Raw genomic sequence first — 27752 nt, 5'->3', positions numbered from 1 at the left:
TGGGGCGGTTGGCATGCAGCAACATGGGACCACAGCACATATGGGAATTGGCAATGACTAAATTGGGAGAAAATTAAAACAAAAAAAAAAGTAAGAAAGAAAAAGATTTAAAAAGAGAATGCTACATTCACACACCTTTTTCTCTGCCATGTTATGGGTCCAGGTGGTACTGGCTCATGGAAAAGATGCCAGGTACCAACCACAGCTTTTCCAGTACCAACGCCAGGGGAAAGTTGTATGGGAATGAAAAGAGGCTGATCGGAACCAAATGCCCCTGCCTTCATCAAAGAGTTTCCCTAAGCCTGTGTAATATACAAACCTCCTGGTGTTCGGTTCACCCTTGGTCCACTTTTCCAGATCTGCTTTTCTTTCCTCTCAAGGTCTGATTCCATCTTTCCTCCACTAAGTATTTCAGTTCTGTTGCTTGTTGACCTGGAAACTATGTGGTTTCTGAGTGAACGTGCGGTAAAGATGGACACACACATGCACGGCTGTGTGCTGTGCGCTGACACGCACTCATGCACAAACAACGCACGCATGCACCACACACACACACACACGCACGCACGCACGCACGCACGCACGCACGCACACATGCACGCGCACACACACACACACACACACACACACACACACACACACACACACACACACACACACACACACACACACACACACACACACACACACACACTCTCACTGGCTCATATAACACTTGCGTGTACACACACACAAACAAACAAACAAACAAAACTAAAGTTCAAAACAAAGTTCTTCTTCTAAGCAAACACTCACACACACAGACCCTCAATCTCCAAAGTGTTCAGTATAACAGACCGTAAGTCAATGACATTATGGCCATCTGGCTTTGTTGTCTTAAATGGCAGTTTGTTGCGAGGATAAACGCTGGCCGTAAAAAATAAACCTATTTCTGTCATTTTCTCCTCTTTGTTGTGGGCCCATTTCTGGCTCTGAGATAATTGGAATCATTCATCCTCTATATACTCACACCTCTCAAAGAGAACTGAGAATCTGTTTGAAACACACAATAAGAGAATAACTGGAGAGAATCGTCTCAAGGAAAAGTTATTTGTTCTAACATTTATTTCCTATCCTATCATCCAAATAACTTCTCCCGGCTTTCTTGTGCTCCCGTCTCCAGTCTTCCAAAGAGCTCTCATGGTATGATTATTATTGTTGTCTCTGAGTATACAGTCAGTCAGTCAGTCAGTCCCCCTTCCCCCCTCCTCTACCCTCAATCTTTCTCTCCTCTTTCTCTGGACACATGGCTAAAATATGAGCTCATGGTCCTTCTTGGGTGGCTGTGCCGTTATATGTCGCTGTTTTCTAACTACTTGAGGTCTAAGAAATGTGTGTGCGTGTGTGTGTGTGTGTGTGTGTGTGGGGGGGGGGTTCTCAAATAAAACACTGTCATATTTCCTGACACAGAGGCGATATGACATCTGAGATGCTGAACTTATATGCAGCTTTTCCATATTGTTCCCCCAAGCATGCAGTTTTATTGGGCCACAATGGTGATACGATATTTTCAGAAAAAGAGGCAAACAGGGCATTGTCTGTGTGCATGCGTTTTATAATTGAATGAAATTGAAACATGACAGCGTGCCAGGAAAAGCAAACGGCTTCCCACAGAGTTATAGGTGGAAATGTAACGTGTATTGTAGAAGGTCGTGCTTTGAGCCACAGCTCAATTAGATCAGCAGTGAGAGCCTAGCTTTGGTTCTATGGATTTTATATACACTATTTGGCCCGTGTTTTCATGTAGCCTATTCTGCAGTTCTTAAACTATGGGTTTCTGGTGGGTAACCACATAACACAATGTGCAACAAAATGTTTACGTGCCTGCATGGCCCCCCGGAGGTCTAAATGTATTCTGTTTTGAGCCGAAAAACGTCTAAGAATCCTTACTCTCTTCTATTTACATAATCCATATCGAAAGGATAAGGATTTGGCTCTTTGGCAGTATTACTAATCTTTTATTTACCTTCATTTCAGCTATTAAAGTGAAGGTAATTTATTTAACCCCCACACACACACAGACACACATGTGCGCGCACACACACACACACACACGCACACACACACACACACACACACACACACACACACACACACACACACACACACACACACACACACACACACACACACACACACACACACACACACACACACACACACAATCGTTTCTACAAATAAATACCACAAGCTAAAATCTGTGGAATTAGATTTTGGTGAGTCTGTTTTTTAATCCTTTATTGGATTGTATCGGTTTTACAGTGACATTTTGCCAACTAGATTCTCATAACCTCTTGAGTGAGATTTGAAAAATATTATTTTACCATATCGTTGCTGTCTGGAAGAAACCACCTAACTCCATTTTTGAGGTTTTGGATTATTTTTGTGCATAAATCAGTGCTATTGAACACCCTTTACGTCTGTGTGTGTTGGTTAAAATAATATTGAACTAATGGAAAGTATTAAAAAGTGCTTCGGCGAAAACCTCCTAACTCCATTGGATCCTCAAACTATCTGCCAAACCAGCTAACTTTTTTCTTTCTTTCTTTTTTCATAAATCAGTGCTATTGAACACCCTTTATGTCTGTATGTTGGTTAAAGAAATATTAAACCAATGAAAGTGCTTTGACAAAAAAAAACTCCTAACTCCACTTGAGTTGGATGTTTTGTCATTTTCTGAAAAGTTTACATTTTAGCGTAGGGTGGGTTTCTTCCAGACAGCTATATGAGATATGAGAAATAAAATTGCCCATAATGTATGACAATAGATGTCACGTATGGTACTGGGAGGGTTCAATTTTAACCACTTAAGCCTTGGCCTATATACTTTGTTGTATGACAAATAGCGAACATAGCCAATCTATAGCCAAGTTTATAGATGTGCTATTAAAAAATAAAATATTTTTTTAAAAAGGATCCAAAATAGGGACACCAGGTTGAAAGTAGTTCAACTACTATAGCCTACAGCGATGAGGGGCAGATATGATTTGCATTTTCCAAGCACACCTAGAAATTCAACTGGGCCAACTAACTCGTTGCGAATAAACCTCTTTGCACTTGCTCTAATGAAAAAAGAAATACAGCAGCAGGCCATGATGCACATTTAAGCTGCCATGGCAGTTTGATCGCCATTGTGCCATTGGCATAATAATGTCAGTGGCCAAAATCCAATTAGAATATGAATATAAAACTCAAGACACAACAAAACGAGCAGTCAAGAGTGGGATTACTATACAGTTTTACATGCACTAAAACCTTCATGGCCAGTTCACCAGATGCATTTGATAACTGCCATTGCAGTATTGCCATGGTCATGTGCAAGTTATTTAGAGTGCAATACACTGATGTTTTGCTGCTACAGTATATTAAAGCCTGTTTGGACTGAAGAATGCCTCCTTTGTAACATCTGTGGCTGCACAATGCACACACAGGGGGGGGGGGGGGGGTATAGCTGTAAGCTCTCTTGTGTTTACATCACCTCTCGATTCAGTAAAGTGATCAATCAAGCCTTGTCATCAATAAAGTCTTTTAACAGTTTTCCAGACTGCCCAGGTGCATGCTGCATTGTTTTGGCAATAACAAAGATGGTATACAACAACTGCATTTTAGCTTGCTCAAAATCGTATAGGCTACATACATACTAGACTAGACTATAATTGTCAGTTGATATTTTTGAAACATCTGTTGTCAAAATGCAATGTAATATATTTCCACATATTATTAAAACGTTCCTTGCATGGGCTAAATATTATTTTGGTCAAAATATTATAGGATATTTTTTTTAATAAAGTAGGCTATATATTTATTATTATTATTAGTCCACTCATTTATAGCATACTCCGGCCAAATAAGCAACTTTCTTAACCCTCTCTATATTGTCTATTGGTGAGTTTGAATTGGTGAGTTATAAATAATCGTTAAATTCAGTTTAGGCATAGACCTACGTGAAAAAATAACAGCTTTGTAGAAAAATAGTAGGCTGTTTGTTATACTATAAATGAAGTATGAACCATCGTTTAATAAATTGCATCAGGCACGTTAGACATATGAATTTATATGCAGCGCAACCTACAAGTTGATAAAATGCATATAAAAATAATGTTCAAAGCAAATTACTCCAACAAATAAACGACACTTTTTGCACACACCGAAGCCTATTAACCTTTGATCAACATGTTTAATCTGGGACTAATTGCCAATAGGCTGCAACAGTTTATTCGCTATAAGGCTCGCGCCGGAGAGAGGGCCCAGTTTGTAATAGTCTGAGGGGAGGCTGAGTGGATGCGGTGGCATCAGTCCATGAAGTGACACGGGGGAGAAGAAAGGGGAACTGGGGACGAAAGATGACACGGTGGTGCAGCGTGCCGTGTCAAAGTGATCAAAGATTAGAGCCCGAGTCGGTGGCGGCGCGGCAGGGCAAGTCTTTTGTCCCGCGCTCATCGTGGTCCTGGAGAGGAGAGACGAGAGCGTAGGTAAAATGCTGTTAACAGGTGGGATGCTAGGAGGAGTTGTTGAACCTAGTCCTAGATCGTGGTAAAAGTCTAAACAAGGCACCTGGAGGTACGCGCCTGTCCCGTGCGCTCCGTAGTAAGGAACCCCAGCCGCGTGCGTAATGCCGGTGTCCTTCATTATAGTTCCCAGGCGGAAATGTTGGCGCTTGAAGCGCTTCCTCCGCCGAAGAAAGCTCCCGTTTTCGAACATATCGGCCGACATGGGATCCAGGGTCCAGTAGTTCCCCTTCCCGGGGTTCCCCGGCTCCCGGGGCATCTTGACGAAGCAGTCGTTCAGGGACAAGTTGTGACGGATGGAGTTTTGCCACGCCGGAAACTTCTCCCGGTAATACGAAAAGCGCTGACTGATAAAATCGCATATCTCGCTGAGAGTGAGTCGCTTCTTGGGACTCTGGAGAATGGCCATGGTGATCAGGGCGATGTACGAGTACGGGGGCTTCACGGACGCTGCGCTCCTGCCCGGACCGGCACGGAACGACGTCCCCTCGGGCCGCTCGGGAGACTCGACCATTTGCTCCACCAAACTGGCACCGTCTTCTTTCAGCAGCGAATAATCCTCCTCATTGCGCGCATCTTTGTCGTCGTCTTCTTCTCCCTCCACGTCTATGTCGTTCTCGTCCATGAGTTTGTCGTCCAGGGTCATTTTGTCCTCAGGGCAGGGCGGCGTGCCGCTGGCTGGTGCCACCACCTGCACCAACAAACAGGCAAGACTAGTGACGAACGCGCGCAGCAGGTCCCCTGTCCGATTCTTCATTCACAAAAAAGGAAACTCATCTGTCTGCGTCTTTGACTTTTTAGCCTCCCCCTCCACTCCTCTCCTCCTCCTGCAAACATTGTTGCTAAATAAAAAACAATATAGGCCTACCCTGTGTGTCCAATGAAACTGAGAGGTAAAAGGATATGCTATACTCTAGTCTTTAAATTCAACATAGCAATACTTAACGATGCCCCCTCACGTCCAACTTCCAACCCACCCACTCATAGCTTCATGCTTGGCCATTGATAATATCTGGAGACTGGAACAAATCTTATGTTTATGAATGAAATACTTTGACTTCTACAGGGTCTTCCACAGATTAAAATCTATTGCCTAATTCTTAAACTGTTTTCCCCCATGCAGTCAACCGCAGTCAACCACACACACACACACACACACACACTGTATGTACAGTATACAACACATTATGGCCTATATACAGCCCTATACTTTTCACTTGTTTCCACTGTGGGCTATTGTAAGAGGTGTTCATTAATGGGACCTATACTTCCTCAGCTCACCATAAGCAGTGGGCTAGACTTCTTTGCCAAGTGGTCTGTGGGTGGCCACACACAGACTGATACAGGGCGACTATTATTTCAAAATGGATTACGTCGTCTTTCACTGATTTGAAACAGTCACATCGGGAAGATATGCCTCGTCTCATATACCATCATGCCAAATAATCTGGCAAGGCATGCATGGATATGATCATATAAAAGGGGGGGAAAGGCAAATGTACTGAAATATATGTTCCTACTGTATCTGATTTGGGTGAATTTACAGCATTACATTTAGCACCATATTAAAACACACACACACACACACACACACAAATCGCTAATCCTTTTCTTAATAAATATGTACCGGTAAGCAATACATTATGTTTCAAATAAGTTTTGGCAGAAAGAAATTGTTCTTCAAAATAATTTTAATTGAGACCAAAACATGTACTCTCTCCAACAAAATTATTTCCACAAAAACAGCTCAGAGCAATCATTTGTCTATAGCAAAAATGTAATGACTGGCGAAGAAAACAACAAACGAGAACAAGAAAAGAATGAAAACAATCACAATATGAATTAAATAGAAAATATATTATTACATCTTCCTAAACCAAATGTACAGTATTAGAGCAGAACACACATTAGCTACCCGTCAGGCTCAAACAGAGCAACAGGTCTTTGCAGTATAAATAATTACCCTTACGGGGGTACATTTTACTTTTACACAGGGTTTCACTGTGTGGTGAACAAGGCATTCAAATGGAGCCTTTACTAGTGAATAAGAGGTACAAGTTGGTACAATATCAAAAAAGGTATGTCTTCATGCCTACTGTGCAAGACAGAGTGAAGACTATAAATCAATATAAAACTACACAGCAATATATAAACAGTCAGGGAGTCATTATCCTCATGTGTACAAAAGTGCGAGATGGAATGGATTAAAGTACTCAAGAGTTCTCAGTAAAATATATTAAGTCATTTTAAATATTTTGTTGTCAGTAAGTTTGAAAACCTGTAGCAGGCTGAACGTGTACAGGGCCAAGCATGGCTGGACCAACATTTTTAATTTTGAACCAGTGTGTGAGTAAGTGTGCATAGAGTTCCATTTTGTGCAGTGTTAAACCACCACACCTTTAATTTACACCTTCACTACCAGGCTTTGTGTTTTCGCTGAACTGAAGTCAGTCTCACAGAGGCTCCACACTTGGGGCAGCACAAGCTGGTGTTGCCCTCCTTCCTAGGGATGTGCCAGCACCTGATGCAACGCACTCTGTACTTCTTGTACCTTAAAAGGAAAAGGACATGAGAATACTGCGTTAATTACATTTCTCTGCATGTTCAGGCTGAATGATATTACGCTTCTTCGATCTTTGTGCAATGAATGCGGTAACCCTAGCAGTACGAGTACATAATGGCTCAGTAAACATACAGCAACGTAATACTGTGAACTACGTCTTCCAAAACAAACCAGGCAATATTGGAGTAAACCATTGTGTAATTTGTGTTAAATACCACGGGCACAAATTATACAATTAAACAAAAATCTAAAGTCCCTTTGAAAATATTATTCATAATAACCAGAAAGCCAAAATCGTGTAGATTAGTACTCTTACAAGCTTGGTAAATGTATTGAACATTAATATAAGCCACCTTATTCCACACGCGTTACAGAGTGGGGTCCCATCCTCAGCATCCCTCCACATAGGGGTCTTCTCAGTGCAGCATGACGCACACACTTTGCTCTCTGATAGGGGGAGACAGTGGTAATTCATATTAAGTATTATGACAGTAATATTATAGGCATAACTCAGTTGCAACATCTTCATCGGGCGATGAAGGTCTTGTGACTGAAATGTTGTGTGTTTAAGTACAGTACAAGTGAAGATAATGATTCTGTTTATATTTGCACTCGCTTTAGTTTGCAAATGTTTATGAATTATTCATCATCATTTTTGCCATCCCCAGTTCCTGCTTACTGATGCATGTGTACCTAGCGATGACATCAGGGAACGACAGTTTTCTACCTCTGGCTGCTTTGAGGCAGGATTCCAGAGAAGAAGGGAAGATATAACCTCATTGTCAGCTCTGTAGCAGTGGCCGGCAAACTGTGTTCTTCTAGTGAAGAAACACGGGGAAGGTTGCCATATATTAGATTAGTTGATGGGTGACTCTTCCAAGAGAGATTTTGCGCTCTCATTAGAAGGCGGGTGTAAGTGCCATCCAACCGTTTCTCAAATTTCTTTGAAAGTGTCCATGTCTCGGAGCCATAGAGTAGAATCGGCTCAACGGTCGTCCTAAATATTTTTACTTTGAACATCTTACTAAGCGGGGATGACCAGATCTTATGCATGTCTTTGCAGGCTGACCAGGCCATACCCTTCCTAGTTTGAAAGTCCTTTTGGGAAGAAGATATATGATCCCAAATACTTGTAGTCATCAACGTTTCAGAGGAGTGTTGTTAAGTGTTTTTATAATGTGGTTATTGTTGAATTATTATTATGAATTATTAGTAGTACAATTATAGTACCGGCAAAGACTTGTCAAAGCCTCAAAGGACATTGTTTGATGCTGTTGTTAATATGCAGTAATATCAAGGTGATATGAATGTCATTGTATTTCAGTATTAAATACCTAGGCAGTTGCCTCTTTTGAGTATTACAACTCCAGAGAATGGAGAATAGTCTCTAGTTTACTTGTTGATTAATAAATGGACTTACTGTATTAGCTCTATAAAAATTCTGTTTTTGTATAACTGTCCAATCAATGTTTTTTGTTTCTCTTTTCTTTTCACTCCCTCTATTAAAAAAATACCTCAAGGGGACTGTTTGCTACCCATTATAGTCTTAGGATGTTTACACAGCAATCTCCCTAAATACCTCTTTTATTATCACTCATCAAATGTATTCCACCTGCCTGTAGTGAAGCTGTTTGAAAGCAAATTGTGCTGTGGTTGTGCCCCCTGGTGGTGGAAAAGGGGCTTTTTGCATGACATGCATTACTGACCTGAACCCTTTTATTTTTTTCTCCTGTTCACACCGAGCCATTTCTTCAACCAAAGGTAATAATTTTGAACATATTACGTTATTAAGCCCTGTATGCTATCCAGAAAACCCATCTCATACATCTATTTGTTCTCATAACCTGGTGAGTGACACCTTCCAAAGCAGCAGTATAACCTTTTTGGAATCCAAAAGCCATTACAACGTTACAATTTAGGCATTTAGCAGACGCTCTTAATCCAGAGCGACTTACTTGTTGGCCAAATGATTACTCATTTTAGAGGTCAGGACATTTCAATATCAGAGGAACTCAATTTAACCCCAACAAGTTAAGAAAGCCTGTAATATAATAACTGACTCCGCCAGATGGGGCAGCAGAGAGTACACTCCTCCTGCTCCCATCTGGGAACTCTCAGGCAGACTTGATCCCCGGCCACAAAACGGCCTGGCCAATCAGCAGCAGCTAGAAGCTAGAAGCTGCTGCTAGAAGCTGCTAGAAGCTGCTGCTGATTGGCCAGGCCATTTTGTGGCCGGCATCAAGTCTGCCTGAGAGTTCCCAGATGGGAGCAGGAGGGGGGAACCCAGTGTACTCTCTGCTGCCCCATCTGGCGGAGTCAGGTTAGTAATATAATGTGCCATGTGGAATAGCAATATCACTTTGGGAAAACTTAGTTGAGCAGTTAAGAGTGCCCTAACCATATCGCCATACTTACTAGAACTCTTGTTGGTCGCGTCACTCTCCTCGTCTGAGCTGCTGGTTCTAAGGGAACTCTGGGAAGACCGTGACCTCACTCTGGACCTCTTAAACAGCTCCTTACTGTAGGGATGGTACATGAAGACAACTATTGAGCACCAAATTAAGTAATTTTCCATTTTCAGTCTTCTACATATATATACGTATATATATATATATATATATATATATATTAAAAACTTCACAATCAGGCTGTTGCACTGTACAGTGGACAGAAACCCCCATAACCATTATGACAGTTATTTTACTTGTATGTCTTTTTTTCACCATTTTATGAAATTGTATTAATTTAAACATTAACATTTTACCCATTTTATAAAAAGAAAGAAAGATAATAATAATGTGCCACCATTTCTCAATGGATATAAGCCGTCTTTACCTGTACTTGGACTTTATGAGGAGCTGACACTGCTCCCTACTATCGTCCAGCTGTGTGTGCATGGTGAAGGTCACACCCTGAAAATCTGGGTCTTCAATATCAGGACTCCGGCTTGGGTGGGGCTGTTTTCTGGGAGCCTTGGTTCTCCATGTGCTCTGCTCAGGGAATGCATGGGAAGCATTTTGTCTGTGCTCTGGTTTCGTAGTCTCAATGCGCTGTTGAAGGGCTGGTGAGTTTGTTTCTTCAGTATAGCTTTGAAATGACAGCTGTGGAGCCAGTGTAGAATGAGAGGTTTCCATTGTCAGGCTTTGTCTGTGTTCTACTTTAGATGCTGCAATTTTACGATCTTGCACTTGTGTTTTTGCACTTGACTGAGTCTCATTGCTCATTATGAGAGACCGTGGAGAGGCAGAAAGCAAATTCAAGGATAAGGGTTGCGAGTCATTTTGGGCGTCAACGGTGAAAAGCAGGTTTGAATTGAAGTCGAGTGTTAATACTGGCTCGGATGTCAGGTATTCCATTGTACTTAGAGAAGGGTATACAACACTTGCATCTTCATCTGAGTTACAGGTCAGCTGTAGGTGCAGGGGGTCAAAGTTATCATCTGATGCAGAGATCTGTGTATGTGACAACACATCTCCAGTTGAAGTTGTTTTCAAAGTATCCTGTTGAGTAGAGCCTGTAGAGGTGACATTCTCCTCATTCCAAACAAATGTGGCGAGAGCACCATCATCAGCAACCACTGAGTCTTTGCATGCATCTGCTGTAATATTTTGCTCTTTTTGTGCATGAGTTGGTGATTGGATAACAACATCCATTTGGGAGTCATTTACAGACCACTTTTCTTGAAAGCCACTGAATCCTTCACCACAGCTTCCCCTAAACTCCCCCATCATGTCTTCTAAGGGCCTGACACAAGTTATGCTTTCTTCTCTTGTGGTGACTACAGAAGGGGGCTGAGGATCCCTCATTATGTGAGAAGTCACACTGCCACATCCCAGGCTCTGGTCTGTAGCATTTGTTGTTGCTGAGGTAGATGGAGGGGCTGCAAAATGACCTAAATCGAGGGCAGATGATGATGATGAACTTGAGTCTCCTTCTTTTACATCTCCAAAATGCAAAAGCCTCTCACACTGCAGGTTGATAAGGCTCATCACGTCCCAAGGGTTACTGCATTGAGGGCTGGACCCAGTCTTGTATTCAACACTATCCTCCGTGCATGCATTTTCGTCGTGGTTACAAGGCCACATATGTGACAAACTGTGCTGAGGAGAGTCAGAAGAGAGAGACATCTTCAGCACATCTTCATCCCCACTTTTAGCCATCAGGGCATCCTGGCTTGAATGTCCGTCTGGCCAAGTGGTGGATGGGCTTGAATCCTGGTAACCATACTGGGCAGGTTGTGTTTGCTTGGAGGCCTCTTGGAGAAAGTAGAAAATAGTGGATTGAGTGGTATGGTAGTCTGGTGGGTTGGAGAATTGCTTCATGCCTCCCTGGGTTTCCTTTCTGAAGGCAGCAACTGATGGTTCTGTCCCTGTGCTCATATTGACATAATGAGTCTGTCAGGGAAAAAGAAAAAAAACTCTAAAATTATTAGATTATGTTTCCTTGTATTTAAATCTATTGGAGATGGAATAATTGTAAATAATTTGATGGTATTCAAGTAAAATCATTACAAAGAGTATTTGTTATGCCTAGGCTAAAAATATATACAATATTGTGCTAACTGCATTTCATATTTTCCTGGTCGATATTAATAAATAAACAACCCCAAACTTATTTAGAAGCTTTTATTTGTCTATCAAAACCAGTGCCAAAAACACTGGTTTAATGGCAGCTCTGGTACATAGCGAGCCTAGCTAGTTTAATGGCATCAGCTACATTAGTTAATCTATACATTAATCATGTCAACTATTTGCTAAATGTTTAGAAAGGAATTAGCGTCTTAAGCTTTAAATAAATCAATAAAATTAGCCTCGCTTAAGACTTCAAATAGGCCTTACCTCTCAAATGTCACCGACATTGATTAGCCTACGTTTCCAAGCTGGAAACAAATGTAACAACCTTTCTTCTTTGATCTTGAATTTCGCGGGGAATAGGTCTCGAGCGCATACATAGACAGAGCGTCATAATTTCTTTAATTTAACCACTTAAATCCCGTTCTTTAAAGAAGCGGAAATATCTGACCTACAAGCTCACACTGCGCTGCACCGCTATGCATTGTGAGCTTATAGATCTGCTATTATTATTTTTCTATATTTGATTTTAGATTTTTTTAAACAAAAACAGGGACGCCAGGTTAGCTATAACCACGATCCGAGTATCCGATCATGTTTGATTGTTTGTAAAAAAGTTCTGATCGTTCAGAAACCGTCAGATCAATGGCCTCTGCTAGTGCTAAACAATGCTAACTACTGGCGATCACGTTCCTTCATATTATTACATAAAAATGGAGCCCCAGATGTTTAAACACACTAAACGTGCATTACGATCGTTGAAAAAGTAAAGTGGAAGGCTGCGATCGCTAGTAGGAATACAGACGCTTACCCTGGCTTGTTTCTCGATGATCGGTCTCGAAGTTCGATCGGTGTCAGATTGGTGTGCTGTCAGATGCTGTTGTTGGTTGTGTGGTGTTAATAAAAACCCGGGTGTCACAGGTTGACACTGATTGTCCCATCACTACATAAACACATTCAGTGACTCTGCTTCTGGTTCTTAAACTGAAACGTGGTGGTAGGCCCAATGTGGCAATGGTCATTATTTCAAGACATTTAGATCTACCGTTGAATACCAAACGACTCGCCCCTTTACCAACTACCGTTTACCAGGTAAATTCAATTAAAGTCAACTTTGCTAAGCACAGAAACGTATTTTACATTTAATAATGCAAAGCTAGTAATTGCTACCTTGACCCAACCCCATGGCACAACAGAATGTTCAACATATAGCTGGGAATTCACGACAGTTCTACACGATGACAGATGTCGACATGGAATTTATTTCACAAATCCAAAGATCCATTTCCACAGACAACTTCACAATATTCCTTTTGTGCGTTGGACACGGTAAGCTTAATGTGATGGTTAAAATCCTATTATAGAGTAACAAAACCAGCTAATGTTAGTTTACAATCAGGAATGTTCAAATCCAACACTAATCAGGATGAATTGAAAGCACACCTAATCAATTATTTAATCAAAGCTTTGAATGTGTCTTATAACAGGTGTGAAGTAGGCTAGGTGGTGTCAACATACCTGCTAGTAATATAGCCTAGGGTTGGAATTGAAATTCCCCTTTGATACTTGAGAGACAAGTGGCTCTGATTTAAGGTAAAACATAAAAAAGTGCTTATGGTAAAATGTCAAGACAAAATACATTGAACATGTGAGTGTGAAGTCAATGCTAGAGTAGACTTTGTTCTGTCTGAAATTGTTTTTTTTATACCGGTACTTGTGCGTAAATGACCGTTGCATGAGGTTTACCATGGAATGTTCTGTTAAAGACCAAGATGTACAACGTGTAACAATATCCTGTGCTGCTACCCCTTTTGGAGTTTAACAGGCAAGCTTGTTCGATTGTATGTTGTGAGGATATCTCAATTCTTGTCCGAGGACTTTTCATCACAGTAGAAACCAACTATTGCCCTTCTTCCAGGCGTTAACCAGTTTCAGAACTTTACGTTTGTTACAATACAACGCACTTCAGTGATGTATGATACTGTATGTCTGTCTGATCTGTTATCTGAAGTGCTGTTCTGTCATGTTGGAATTACTAACAGTTTCACTTGGGAATTGCTCTGGGTCTTCCCAGTAGAGACGTGTCTGCATCCTCGTATCTCCATCATGCAACTGGTGCCACAGGTATAGCTAACTCTGCAGCAACACCCTTGTGTTTCTTCCTCTCCACCAACTCCAGTTCTTTCCGCTCAGTGTGGTTTGGGAACATGGCCGTCAACATAAAAGTTTCTGGTGACCTTAGGGAGGGTTAGCTCCATTCCCTCCAGCTCTCGTGTAATAATAATTTGACATCCCAGCCTGGAGTTCTCCTGGAGCAACGGTGCCATATCCAGCATGTCGTCTTCCCTGGAGGAGAGAGCAAGGAAGATATTTATCAGTTGCAAAGATCGTGGCACAATCATTTGGTGATCAGTTATTTCCTGCCTACTCTCTGAAATATAGTTCCCGATTCGAGTGCAGAATATTTATAAATCATTTGCATTTCTAAAATCAGATGGGGAACATGCCAGGCAAAACAGTCTTATCAAAACTACAATAACTACAATATTTTAGGCTTACCTTTCGTCCGGTTCTGGCAATTTGTCTGAATGTGCTGCACTCACATATACATGGCATGTTGAGCAGGCTAACGATGCCTCACAAGCTCCTGGCATGGAAAGAGAAATTTCACATTAGTTTATATTTCAGAATCAGGACTTAAGTCAGACTTGCAGTTCAATAATAAAACCAAAATATAAACAATCCCTATATAAAATGGTACCTAACCATGCACCTAATTTATGAAAATAAAAAACGATCTGCTTTAACTTAAAATTCTATGCATATGAAAAAGAACATTACATGTTCTTTTTCACTTATAAGTAACACGAGTACAGTGTAAAACCAAACGGTTGTGAGGAGTTGCATCAGCATGGCGACCCGTTGGTGTGGTTTGGGTCATTGAATTTTGAACCAGTTGAAACTATGGTCGACGTGCAACAGAACATATCACACTACTGGGACGAACACTAAAATCTGTGTGTGTGTGTGTGTGTGTGTGTGTGTGTGTGTGTGTGTGTGTGTGTGTGTGTGTGTGTGTGTGTGTGTGTGTGTGTGTGTGTGTGTGTGTGTGTGTGTGTGTGTGTGTGTGTGTGTGTGTGTGTGTGTGTGTGTGTGTGTGTGTGTGTGTGTGTGTGTGTGTGTGTGTGTGTGTGTGTGTGTGTGTGTGTGTGTGCCATTATTCCTTCCAAGTCTTTTCGCTAAATTTGCTCCAAATTGTTCAAAATCATGCCTTGACTTATTTATTGACATTGAAGAGATGCATGTCAGTCAAGTCGCTCACCTTCCAATTCAATTTCATGCCTGTGAGCCAGGTACATCGCGTTGTCTCCTACTCTGGCTTTCACTGGGATCCTTTTCCCCGACCGGTCAATATAGACAACATTGACCCTAAACAACAGTCAACACATAATGTTAGCAGTAGCACCGACCACAACACAATATACTGCATAATGCAGGGGTTAATCTCGGCAGCATTCTAATTCGTTGTACTCTGCACTGTGTGTACTTAGTGCTCACCCAATAATTAATTGCTGTGATTTAGGGTCAGCTTTCGTCATCTAGTATCATATCCATTTGAATGTTCTGGCATAAAACATGTATTTAGGAAAATATCTCCACTATTCAACAAGATTCACATGGACCACATTCTCTGTACGTGACGGGATGCCATTCACAAACAGCAGCACTAATCGTATATAAACTTCAATGTTATCAATACATATTGACAAGTTTGTTGCAGTTGGTGCATTTGTGTGCCCCATATGTACAGTATGTACTCGTTGAAGTGCTTCTGTGAATGTCATTCCAAATCCCATTGAGTACAGAAAATGTGTTTTTTTAAAGGGGGGAAAGTGGAGATATATGGTTGGAGCTAAACACACATTTTCTATTATATAATTCAAATAGAGATGATACTAGATGACCAGAGCTGTGGGGGCGACTGTGGCTCAAGAGGTAGAGCAGGTCGTCCAATGATCCATGGGTCGGCGGTTCGAATCCCGGCTCCTCCTGGCTACATGTCGAAGTGTCCTTGGGCAAGACACTGAACCCCAAATTGCTCCCGATGTGCTGGTTGGTACCTTGCATGGCTTCCGCAGCAATCGGTGTATGAATGTGTGTGTGAATGGGTGAATGTAATGCACAATCTATGTAAAGCGCCTTGGATAAAGGCGCTATATAAATGCACCATTTACCATTTAGAGCTGACCCCAAGTAGCAATTAATTATTGGGTGAGTATACACGCTTCATAATGCAAACGTGTGTTATATATCAGTTCATAACGCTATTCATTCAGTATATTGTTTTTCAGCACACACACACACACACACAGCTTCTCATCATGACATTGACATATTTGTGAGACAAGGATTCAGCACAAGAACATCTTTGTTTCAGCCTAGAATATCTGTTCCTTTAAGGTTTAAGGGGGAAAAGCCTCCGGTAGCATTGCTATGTTTATATATCTTTTTACTAGAGGCATACTGTGTGAGCTGCCATAGTAGACACTAAAAGGTATGCAGAATGATTGTTTACATAAGTGACCATCTTAAAAACGACTGATGTAACCTTGCTCCGCCATCGGGGGGAAAATATCCTTATTCAACTTACACATTTTCTGGATCGTCCGCGTTGGAGCTTCCCTCCTCACTGTGGCGTAGAGCTTCAAAGACAAAATATTAAAACGTGACTGTTATTTCCAGCTTTCATGATCGTTTCAGTAAACAAACAAAACGCATTCAGGCTCCTGAGAAGGAGGCATGCGCAATGTTGCTTCAGACAGAGTTCAGATCACAATTAAGGTTTCAACAGAGAATGTCTGTCTTAAACGATGTATCTAAAGAAAATCCTCGCCTTCTACTGAATGTAAAAACTCAAAAACACACCAACTGGTATAAATACGCAAGGAGTCATCATTGAGTAAGCTAGTTACGTAGGCAGATAGCCAGCCCAGCCACTTACCTATCGAGGTCTGCAGATGCCGGATCATCATCAGGGTTTGGAAACGACCCTGGGACCATGTCCTCCTCGCTAAACCAGCAGCACCATTCATACAGCTATACAGTCTATACATGGGACAGCTAGAAGTGCTAGAGTCCGGTAGAACTCTGGCAGAGAGTCTCAAAGTCAGACCCATGCCCGACCGCACAGCAGCGGACGTCGCCATGACACTTGTTATGATCATGTGAGTGAACGGTAACCAATAGCACTTTGTACTTTGTGTATTTTTGTGTTCTACTGTTCTGGCAGGAGATGGCGCTGCTGCCTCGTGTTACACATTTATAGGTTGGTTGGAGCAGTGATTCTCAAACCGTTTAATTTCAAGGACCCCCAGTTTGACATGCATTAGTCTACCGACCCCCATTTAATGGCATTTCTATCTCTCGGACCCCCAATTTATATTGTAAAATCAATGTTAATTTAAGTCTGAGAGTGAACTGGTGGTCCATTTGGTTCCATTTGTACACTCAGAGTTACAGACCCATAAGGGTCCATTTGATTCCAAACTATCATTTAGCTGGGGACCCCCCTGGAACTCCCTCAAGGACCCCTGGGCGTCCCCGGACCCCACTTTGAGAACCACTGGGTTGGAGGATGGGTTTTCATAATTTTCGGATACATTGTTGATTAGTTCATGTAAAAACGTAAATCTAAAAATGGCGAATATTTTTGCTGCAATTCAATTCAATGTGCAAGGCTGAAAACCAAATACATTTTTACTTACAATAAATAAACTTTTATTTGTGGCCGATTCTTTCGGAAGTTCCCAAAGGGGCCGCATCCGGTGAAAGCCGGAATTACGGCTCAACGTAAACGGGAAGTAAATGAGGTGGTGGAATGGGAAAATGGCGTTCGGCCACAAACGGGATAGAAACACTTCTTTATTGAAAACTACGGACTAATATATTGCACACGCACCTCGAGGGCATCTCTAACATTTTGAGCATCAGGGTAAGCACCGTATATTTTGCATTCGTACATTTTCGGAGCTCTAACGGGGAAGCTGGTGCCGTTCTCCCCCCTCAGGGAAATTAAGACTCGATGAAAATGTAAAAATCCATAAAATACATCTACGAGGGTCAAAATCGTAGGCTGATTTTAATCATTTTAATACAATTGTTTTAAACTGTTAAAATATCGATGTGCCCCCCCCCCCCTCTCTCTCTCTTCTATTCAATTCAATTCAATTCAAAGGAGCTTTATTGGCATGAGAAAACATACGTTTACATTGCCAGAGCAAAAGTGGAACAAAACAATCAAGATAAAACAATGTAGCCTATGTACAAATAAATATTGAATATAAATAGGAATAAAATAAAGGTGTAAACAGCTGTGTTACATTAAAGGACCACTTCACCACTTTTCAACATCTCTTCCTATAATTGGTCCTAACTAATGTCCATGATAAAATACCAATTTTATTTCCTACTCAGTCTGTGTCTCATAGGAAGGCTGTGGGCAGTTCAGAAACCCGTCCACCAGTGACATCATCCATGGTGAATCCAAGCTAATAGAAACGGCAGGCTTTCTTTTCCTGAAAAGTTGCAATGCAAAAGTTGAAGCCATCGTTCTCACGATAATACAAATCTAAATATATTTTAAAACAAATCTTGTTTAAAAAAAAAAATATGCCTAATGATGATGTCACTGGTGGACGGGTGTCCGAACTGCCCAAAGCCCTCCTATGAGACACAGACTGAGTAGGAAAAAATGGTGGTGTTTTATCATGAACATTAGTGAGGACCAATTATATGAAGAGATGTTGAAAAGTGGTGAAGTGGTCCTTTAACACCATCTTGTGAAACTATAAAAAGATTGTGCATTTTCTGTCAGAGATATAGTTATACATCCATATAGGAGACGTTAGCTAAGCTTAGACTTTTGAAAGTTGACAGCAAGGCCTATTTCAATATTTTTGCATTCACTAATAGTCTCTCTCTCTCTCTCTCTCTCTCTCTCTCTCTCTCTCTCAGAAAATGTCTCATCCACACATGGGACATGCATGTTCACCCGCAGAGAGAGAGAAAACGAACAGATTTTCCTTTCCAACATGGACACTCCACTGGGATAGGGGAAAAAGAAAAACCCATCAAACACATCACCTGAGCTCTCACAAAGTACTAAACCCCTGCAGAGGACATGTGAGATGTAATTTATGGGGTCTGAGTGACTCTAAAATGACTGTTGATCTCATCCTGAGAGGTAAGTGGTACAGTGTATTTGTTTAAGTCCTTGGTGTCTCATAATGATTTGTGCTCTGGGCCCCAAGACAGCTTTAGAGTTGGGGTCAAAATGTATGGTATACTATAGCCACTCCAATATGGCTGGATTGACTTCCTCCCCTGTGGAAACCCATAAAATGTAAATGTATATATTTGGTCTGAGTCAAGGTCTTTGTACCTCCCTGCTATATTCATGGTTACACAGTGTATTTACTTACTTTTACTTTACTTATCCCCATTACGCCGGCTGGCGCATAGGACAGCAACAAAGTTCCTCCACTTGCATCTGTCTTTGGCCATCTTCTCTATGGACCCTCATCTCTGATTTTGTTGCTGAAGCTCCTTCTCGGTCCTCCTACACCATGTCATTTTAGGCCTCCCTTTCTTCCTCTCTCGCCCAAGAAACACCTGGCGCAGAGACCTGGAGGCAGACACCAAGACCATGAAGATGACCTGGAACCAGCTGGAGAGAACAGCTCAAGACAGAGATGACCTGGAACCAGCTGGAGAGAACAGCCCAAGACAGATGACCTGGAACCAGCTGGAGAGAACAGCCCAAGACAGAGATGACCTGGAACCAGCTGGAGAGAACAGTCCAAGACAGAGATGACCTGGAACCAGCTGGAGAGAACAGCCCAAGACAGAGATGACCTGGAACCAGCTGGAGAGAACAGCCCAAGACAGAGATGACGTGGAACCAGCTGGAGAGAACAGCCCAAGACAGAGATGACCTGGAACCAGCTGGAGAGAACAGCCCAAGACAGAGATGCCTGGAGATCGCTTGTTGACGGCCTATGCCCCAGAAGGGGTAGTAGGCGTAAGTAAGTAGTATAATTCTTCCTCATTCTGGTGTCCAGTGTAATGTGACTCTTGGGATCGCGTTGATGTCCATTCTGAGCACATGGCCAATCCAGGTCCATCTACGTTTATCGATTATACTGTGCATGTTGTCTTGTTGGGTGATGTTGAGGAGGTTATTGTTCGAGATGATCTTGGGCCAGAATATACGCAGGAGTTTGCGCATGCATGATGTACTTATTGTACTGTATGGAAAGTGGATAATTTATGGACGTAGTTTTCTGTGGTTTTCCAGCAGTCTGCACCGTATAGCAGTTTTGATAGTACGCAGCTTTGGTAGATCCGGAGTTTTGGTTCGGTGCTGTATTGATTTGATTTCCAGATTTGCTTACACAGTGTATAGCATGCCCTAAATTCACACACATACACTCGCACAGACAATTAAAGCGAAGGGGGGTGTGTGTGTGTGTGTGTGTGTGTGTGTGTGTGTGTGTGTGTGTGTGTGTGTGTGTGTGTGTGTGTGTGTGTGTGTGTGTGTGTGTGTGTGTGTGTGTGTGTGTGTGTGTGTGTGTGTGTGTGTGTGTGTGTGTGTGTGTGTGTGTGTGTGTGTGTGTGTGTGTGTGTGTGTGTGTGTGTGTGTGTGATCCCTATGTTTAGTAGTGCTCCCGAGTCATTGACCTGTCCCCTATTGCCGTTTTATAGTAACATCATTCAGACGTATTGTCACATTTAATATGCTTACTGGCTACTCATGTGTATGGCAGCAGTTTTATATGAGTTATTTATTTTTCTGTCAGTCTGTTGGACACATGTTATGTGGACACATGTTAGTAATGGAGCCCAGTGCCTATCTATCTATCTATCTATCTATCTATCTCAATCGATCAATCATATTATCGACCATTATCCTATATTATTGCCCCTGACCTTCATGAGAGTGTACCGACAACAGGGCAGGTTTGAACACAGCGTATCATATGATCGTGGTTGTGGGTGTCATTGCAGAATAGTAACAAGCAGCTTCATGACTACTTTCTCTCAGATGACTCATTCAAGCAGCTTTGGGTAAACTAATTATGAACAGGTTACAGAGTAACCCTATGCCCTTACATGCTCTAATTGTGTGGGAATTGTTGTCAAGATAAAAGAGCTGTGAGCTGGTCCATACTGAATACATTGATCATTGCTGACTCGTAGGGCTGGGCGATATGCCTTCAAATCAATATCACTCTTATTTCAAACGTTTTCCTCAAATAACGATTAATCATGAATGATTATTTAATAAGTCACACCTGGCTGCCATATCGTCACATGGCAGCCAAGTAAAGGCATGCATTGGAGGGCCCTTCAAAAAGAAAATAAACTCTCAATGGGTCACGATGTGACTTGTTGTGTGCTTGTAGATCGGCTACTTTCGCAATTTCTTCGGGATGCAATACAGGCGATATTAAAGAAAATCTATTTGAATTTTGCCAGGCATTGATATAAATGAAATAAATACAAATTATCAAAAGAAAAAACTGCTACATGAGCGAGATTAAGTCAGTTATTGGTTATATAATATATAACCAATAACTGACTTAATCTCGCTCATGTAGCAGGATTGGCCCCACTGACTGACTCGTCAATTGGATTGTTATGAGGAAGATATAGCGTCTTACATAAGCCTCTTTATGTTTATACAATTGCAGTATTGCATGTCAAACGTTGTAAAAACATATGTACTAACTATATGATGCTTATTGAGCCCAGGGGTTTGGTGAGCTGTTTGTGTTTAATAACCTTTTTAACACACAACACTTACAAACAGCCCGGCAACCAGTCGCACTGGTGTTTGTTTTGTTTTGATGTCTGCTTGGCTTGGCTTTGGCTTTGTGGTGAGCTACTGCTCTTGTCTAGGTAGTGATAGACAGTGTTAGCCCCTGACTGTTGACCTTTGACACTGGAGAGAGAAAGGTCACAGAAAGAGGCCACAGACAAGGTAGGTCACAGGGGTGCAACCAATCAGGAGTAAACAAATATACACACCAAGGAAGTGATAGGTCTAGTCCAATACAGTTTTCTTTGTTGTTTGTGAAAAGAAAACAAAAGAACTGAATGTGTGAATATACATTTTTCTAAAGTGAGGAATAACACATTGTAATACATTGAAGAAACTGATATTTAATTTAACAACTTATATTCGACCTATATATAACCTTCAAAAATCTCTGAAGATTGTTTTTGAAACCCAACCCTATAAGGAAACGCCCAAAATAAGGGGGTACCCCGGGGTAGTAGACCTGTCTACTGTCAACCCATTACATTTAGACACATTACAATACAGCCATCAAACATGCACGTTGAAATGCTGATCTCTCAATCGTATACATTTTTACCTGGGAACCGCTGACAATCTGGAAGAGTCATGATCCTGGGCCAACTCATGACAGCAGGATGATTGATAGGCCCCTTGAGGGGAGGGGATCTGCTTAAGGCCTCTCTGCTGTGTTGAAAAGTGAGGATGATGACGTGCTGGGGGAAAGACATTGTGTGTGTGACTGTGCGTGCGTGTCTGTGTGTGTTGCGTGCATGCGTGCGTGCGTGCACGCAAATATCAGTGTATTTGAGTATATGCTCGTGCAAATGAGTGCACGTATGCTTACAAGTGTAACATTGTATGCGAGATGAATGTAGGCCCTGACTGGTTTCTCTGCCGGGGCACTCACTGGGTGACTGCAGTTGACCCTCCGAATTCCCCACAGAGCCCCTGTGGAAGACTTGAATAGACATTCTCTCTGGGGAGAGAGCGTTCGCTACAATGGTAGACGCGCCTCTTTGAATCAGTAGGCCGCCGAGTGCAGCTTTTTCATTGCGGTCATATATTTTCTTCATGTTTCAACGTCAAGTGTTTCAATGAAAGATGTTTTTTACTAGCATATCTCTTCATAAACACGTGTTCATACAATTATTTCCTTTGATTCTTACAACACGTATTTAAAAAAAAAAAAGAAAAACTAAAGTATAAATGCAAACAGACGGGAAGTGCCTAAATTCCTCCCATCTATTGTAGCATACAGCCGAAAACTAACATTTTCCAAACTACCAGGAAAACACGAGCACGCACGCACACATGCACAGTCGCACACACATGCACGCACACACGCATGTGCGTGTACACACACAGTCACACACACACACACAGCTAAACCAACATATACAGGTTCTGGGCTACAGGCCTTCATCTGCCAACTTGGCTTTAAGTGAATGTTAATGCTTCACATAGCAACAAACTCCCTCACACCCGTCTCTGTTCTTGTGCGGTCCACTCTGTCTCCCTTTCCTGCATTTCTTTTTTTTCTCCTCTTTTTGAACGTCTATCTTCATGCCCAATTCACAAAGGATAATGGCCTCTTCCTTTCCAAGCCACAGCTATGTTTCTCTGCTTCAGTATCCAGACATGCAAGAGGAACAAAAGACCTATACTTCAATGGTAGGAACTTGCAGTAAAAGGGAATTATTGATGAAGGTGCCTCACTGTTCAAAATGTAGAGAAAGTTAACTTACGTCTCGTGCTTTCCTGTAGTTTGTAATGTACACCCAATTAGAATGTTGAGACAAACTGATAAAGAAACTCTCGATGAACGGAATATGTTCCATTTATGGTAACATGTCGAGTGTTGCTGACTTTTCAATTAATCACAGGGTTTTTATTTGCTTGATGGTCTCGAACCTTTATCTATCCATTTTTTAACTTGTATGACCTCAGCTTCCCTCACAGGGCTTAAAGATGAGGTCAGTGTTTACCGAGTCCAAGTTAATATATCCTTTCTTGCTTATACTGGCATAGGCTGCTCCACGCGTCTCTCACCTCTGTGTCCTTTAATTGAGAATCAGTTATTTTTGGCAAGTGGCTCTGCGGTCGTACAAGGAAGTATAAACTGGGCACCTTGCACAATTTATATTTCATCCTACGACCCAGCCGCGTTACTTGACGCCATTAGGCCCACACGCAGGCTGGTCAGCGGTCAGCGTGCCCTGCTATGACCACAACTTACAAAGGTTGTATAGGCCTATATGTCATAAGTATGATTTGGGTACCTGTGCCAATTTCATGGCTCTGTAGGAAGCTATCCGTGTATTAGGTCTCAGTCTCACTCTTTGTTTGTTGTGTGTTGTCTGGAGCTAATCCTGCATATAGTGATGGAGCGATAAATACCAAAGGTCTTGTACACGCATGCCGGGAGGGCCAAACTAAAGAAGTACCTCCACACATTCTTTCCCACTTATGTTTTATATTCTTTTGATGTTTAATTTTAATTTCATAATGGAGGTCATTGGCGCTTTGATCATCAGGCTGAAACCAATTGCCCGAATGGGGAATCATTACAGTCATAGAAAGGCCATAGACGACTGACGTCGTAGGCCTGCCACGTGAATCCCAGTGAGCCATAGTCGGCCGTGTGGCCCGTGTTATAACTGGTCTAAAAGTTTTTTTTGCTGTTTTTTTTAGTCTATACATAGACCTTCTATATTTGATCTGTTTTTTAAGCGTCTATAGACCGTCTATATATAGCTGTTGAAATGACGTTGTTAGCCTAGACGTTGAAAAAAACTTTAGACCAGTTTTAACATGGTTTTAGACGACCGTTTAGAAGCATTTTAGACGTCTTAATAGCCCGGAAAATGCTCAGTTGGGATCATTATTACACCGTGTCTGTCGTTAGTTACTTGAAAGTGACAAAGTAGGTACATTTTGGCTGGCAAGTTCCAGTTGGCTTTCTCCTCAGAAGAACCCATCCATCCCTCATGCACCTCATCAGCAAAACAAAACACAAAGACAACTTGTCTTAATGAATTGGACAGACAGACACGTCCTCGCCAAGAGATAGCCAGTCTAAACAATGTTATCAGCACTGCTGGCTTACAGACCAAAATTGCTCGAAGGAGCCTGAGACAGGAAACTTATCTCCCAGGGTGCATGGTTTGACTTTTATTATTTGATTGCATAAGTAGATTTGAGAAAACAGTGCATGTTCTCGATCATTTTAAACTCCTTTACATTCCACAGAATGTCTTGAGTCTTGGCTATACTTTTTTTTCGTTTACTTTTTTTTCTTTTACCATACCTTTGTCTGTAGCCTTCTTAGACAATATAATATAACTCAAGTCGTGAATCCACAAGGTTCAAGGTTTCTTTATTTTTGTCTCCCGAAGGAGAAATCTGTGAGTTAGCGCCCCAGCCTGTGTCCGCCGTGAGGAGGAAGCCCAAAAAACCCACGTGAGGGCCTTTAGGAGTAGCCTGGCTAATAAGCCAGACTCAAATCACACTGTCGTGCCGGCAGGCTTTTTCTTTTTGCCAATGGCTTATTCGGTCTGGCTTATTAGCCAGGCTACTTTAGGAGGGCCATTCAAGCCGCAAGTGGAGCATGCAGAATCCACCACTCTCGAATGAAGTGTCTGGTGCTGGGAATCTGGTGCAACGCACAGGTCCTGGCTGCACCTGGTGAGAGCAGGAGTGGATCTGGTGAGGCATAGGAGGTGCCCGGCCATGCAGGAGTCAACCCACAGTGCCTAGTCCCTCCACGCCCGCCCAGTACCGGCAGAGTAGTTCTGGAGCAGCGGATTGTGTGTCCCTGGTTTTTCCCTAATGGGACTGATCGAGGGTAGCTACTGGGACGTAAGGTCTTGATCACCCCGCCTGGGTCACCCGAGTGAAGAGTGATGACCCGAAACCCAGAGGACCTTGGGATACATCACTGAGGATACGTGCATCCATGCAATGTTTTTTAGTTCTTGTCATAATAATCTAAATCTACAAAGTAACTAGTAACTCAAGTCTTCAAATAATGAGTAGAAGTAAATGTATTGAAAATTGGAAATACTCAAGTAAAGTAAAAAAAAAAAACCCTCTAAAATAGGTATTTAAGTAAATGTACTTACTTGAAACCACTGCCATTATCGTACCCCAAGCACTGCAGAATTATTCTTGTTTATGTTTGTCTCCTAAACTAGTTTTGCCATCAGCCTAAATTGCACTGTATTGTGTGTGTGTGTGTGTGTGTGTGTGTGTGTGTGTGTGTGTGTGTGTGTGTGTGTGTGTGTGTGTGTGTGTGTGTGTGTGTGTGTGTGTGTGTGTGTGTGTGTGTGTGTGTGTGTGTGTGTGTGTGTGTGTGTGTGTGTGTGTGTGTGTGTGTGTGTGTGTGTGTGTGTGTGTGTGTGTGTGTGTGTGTGTGCGTGCGTGCGTGCGTGCGTGCGCGCGTACACTAAGTTGTGCGTTTGTCAAGGGTTGTGTGTAGCATGTTGTGTGGCTGTCATCCCCTATACCTGTACCTCCCCAAGTGGGCACAGTATTTGTCTGGAGCTCCTGGCTTTATCACTGCATAGCAGAGGTGATAACAGCTCAGGGCATGGTCTGCCTGTCTGGGATATGTCTATGATAGTGACACAAACACATCACAGCTGCACTAGTACAGACCCATTCAACACAGACTCGCTAGATCCTAATCTATGCTGTTACCGTACATTCTCAAAGAGGTTTTTTTCATTTATTTTTATTGTGTAAGCGTACAGCAAGGAAATCCTTCCCAGGGTTTTGTTTTTGTCAAATAAAATATATCTCTGCTGTCGGCCAAAAATAACAGCTAGATCCAAAATGTTCATTTCTCAGGAAATACAAAAATAATGTTTTTTTTCAGGAAATGAACAAAACTTAATATTTTTTAAAACAAAGCAATATTGCCTCATAAAAGTTGGCATTGTGACTTTATATTATATAGTCCGGTACCGTACGGTAGACTTGCATGAGAGGGGTTGGAGTTGGCTTCTTTAGCAGTCCGTTTGAGGGTCCAATGGAGTTAGCTGATTTTGTCAGACTCAGTCAGAGGCACCTTTTAATACTTTTCATTCGTTCAATATTTTGTTAACCAACACATAGATTATTCAATAGCACTGATTTATGGTGGAAAAAATGTAGTTACTTAGTTTCTGCTGGGCAGCGAAGATATATGGTTTATGACTATTATCCCTGACTAGCACTGAAAAATAATCCTTCACTCCTCTAAGAAAAGGAAAATGTTGATGCCTGTGTTGATACAGTAACTTATATAGTACCAAGTCTACTCTACAGGCTACAAGTGAAATGAGTCCCAGTCTGAATTCCTGCAGATAATCAATTTGAAGATGATACTGTATAATTATCTGACGGCCCTGAAAGCAATTCCTCAGTAAGTTGATTTAAAGAGCTTGTAGTAAACCTATAGGCCTACTGTGAGGCCTAGACTGAAAGAGGTCTCTGCTTAAACCTATTATAGATTGTTACCCTCTGCACATCAGATTTCATCTAAGCCCTCTCCGACACTATTGTATGTTCTTAAAGATCTATTTCAACTGAACCCATGCAAAAAGATTAATCTACGTAAGCTGGGAAAGCGTTACAAATGATTTAAGATTGAACCAACGGACTTAAACAAAGCCTTCATTCTGTGGTCTGGCATTTTTCTGCTCCTGCTGAGATTCCATTTACGTCTCTGGGGTTTTGGAGCAGACTGGAAGAGGATTATGACCGGATAGATTTACAAGGGGATGGATAAGAGACCCTACTAGCGAGCTAGAGCCTACTTGGGCCAATAAACAGATCCGAAAACTCATCTAATGCAAAATCGCCGTGAAACGGCATAACTATTTGAGCTGGTACTACAAACTACATGCGTGTGACAAAGAGCATGTGTTCATAGTATACCTACTGTATGCAAGCTATAACAAAGTATTCCTAAAAGAGGATTATTTGCTAAGCAAGTGAACAACTACAATGATAAATAGTACAATGATATGAATGTATCCATTGTGTAGAAATCGTAACTGTGCCAGGCGGGCATTCTTATCGTGGCATTCACTATCCTGCAGCCAAAGCTATTCTCTGGCATTTCCACAGCCTCTAGTCATTATGACTTTTGATATAGTATGACACAATTCCTTTTTAAGATTACGCTGTACCATTCCAAATGACCACAGTGTGCCCCTTCGTCCATG

The 27752-nt window shown here is 41.8% G+C and overlaps 4 protein-coding genes across 4 annotated transcripts in view; 1 reads left to right on the top strand and 3 right to left on the bottom strand.

Moving 5' to 3' along the window:
- Positions 1–4167: 4167 nt before the first annotated feature.
- LOC306921572 (forkhead box protein D1-like) lies at positions 4168–5290 on the bottom strand. Its single transcript, XM_079498754.1, has one exon. It carries the CDS (start codon positions 5191–5193, stop codon positions 4228–4230), a length of 966 nt encoding a protein of 321 aa, XP_079354880.1. The 5' UTR covers positions 5194–5290; the 3' UTR covers positions 4168–4227.
- An 889-nt stretch (positions 5291–6179) lies between these two features.
- Positions 6180–13245, bottom strand: zglp1 (zinc finger GATA like protein 1). The gene is made up of 5 exons (XM_079499939.1): positions 12493–13245; positions 9946–11504; positions 9526–9629; positions 7464–7557; positions 6180–7098 (listed from the first exon to the last, which is right to left on the bottom strand). The coding sequence occupies exons 2-5, from the start codon at positions 11487–11489 to the stop codon at positions 6963–6965; spliced, it is 1878 nt and encodes a 625-aa protein (XP_079356065.1). The 5' UTR covers positions 11490–11504; positions 12493–13245; the 3' UTR covers positions 6180–6962.
- Positions 13246–13392: 147 nt separating this feature from the next.
- On the bottom strand, positions 13393–16888 carry fdx2 (ferredoxin 2; the record flags this gene model as incomplete). The annotated part of the gene is made up of 5 exons (XM_079499940.1): positions 13393–14027; positions 14241–14328; positions 15004–15110; positions 16333–16384; positions 16684–16888. 5 exons carry the CDS (start codon positions 16886–16888, stop codon positions 13871–13873), a joined length of 609 nt encoding a protein of 202 aa, XP_079356066.1. The 3' UTR covers positions 13393–13870.
- A 2826-nt stretch (positions 16889–19714) lies between these two features.
- The window catches only part of s1pr5b (sphingosine-1-phosphate receptor 5b), a 42736-nt gene continuing 34698 nt past the window's right edge, over positions 19715–27752 (top strand). Inside the window, exon 1 of the mRNA XM_079498750.1 lies at positions 19715–19765. The gene's annotated coding sequence lies outside the window, so the exon portion shown is untranslated. The remainder of the gene's footprint in view (positions 19766–27752) is intronic.

The sequence above is a fragment of the Electrona antarctica genome, assembly GCF_951216825.1.
Source record: "Electrona antarctica genome assembly, chromosome: 4".
Classification (NCBI taxonomy): domain Eukaryota; kingdom Metazoa; phylum Chordata; class Actinopteri; order Myctophiformes; family Myctophidae; genus Electrona; species Electrona antarctica.
The sequence above is the reverse complement of the archived record's forward strand: the minus strand, read 5'-3'. Positions and strand labels throughout refer to the sequence as shown.

Bases quoted from the DNA above. Each gene is read 5' to 3' on its own strand.
- zglp1 (XM_079499939.1), bottom strand. From the start codon at position 11,489: ATGAGCACAGGGACAGAACCATCAGTTGCTGCCTTCAGAAAGGAAACC. The intron at 7,558-9,525 runs GTAAGTATGGCG...TCCCCCTATCAG, and splicing joins CGCGACCAACAAGAGTTCTA to AGAGCAAAGTGTGTGCGTCA. The intron at 7,099-7,463 runs GTGGCTTATATT...TTTCCTTTTAAG, and splicing joins TGTAACGCGTGTGGAATAAG to GTACAAGAAGTACAGAGTGC.
- LOC306921572 (XM_079498754.1), bottom strand. From the start codon at position 5,193: ATGACCCTGGACGACAAACTCATGGACGAGAACGACATAGACGTGGAG.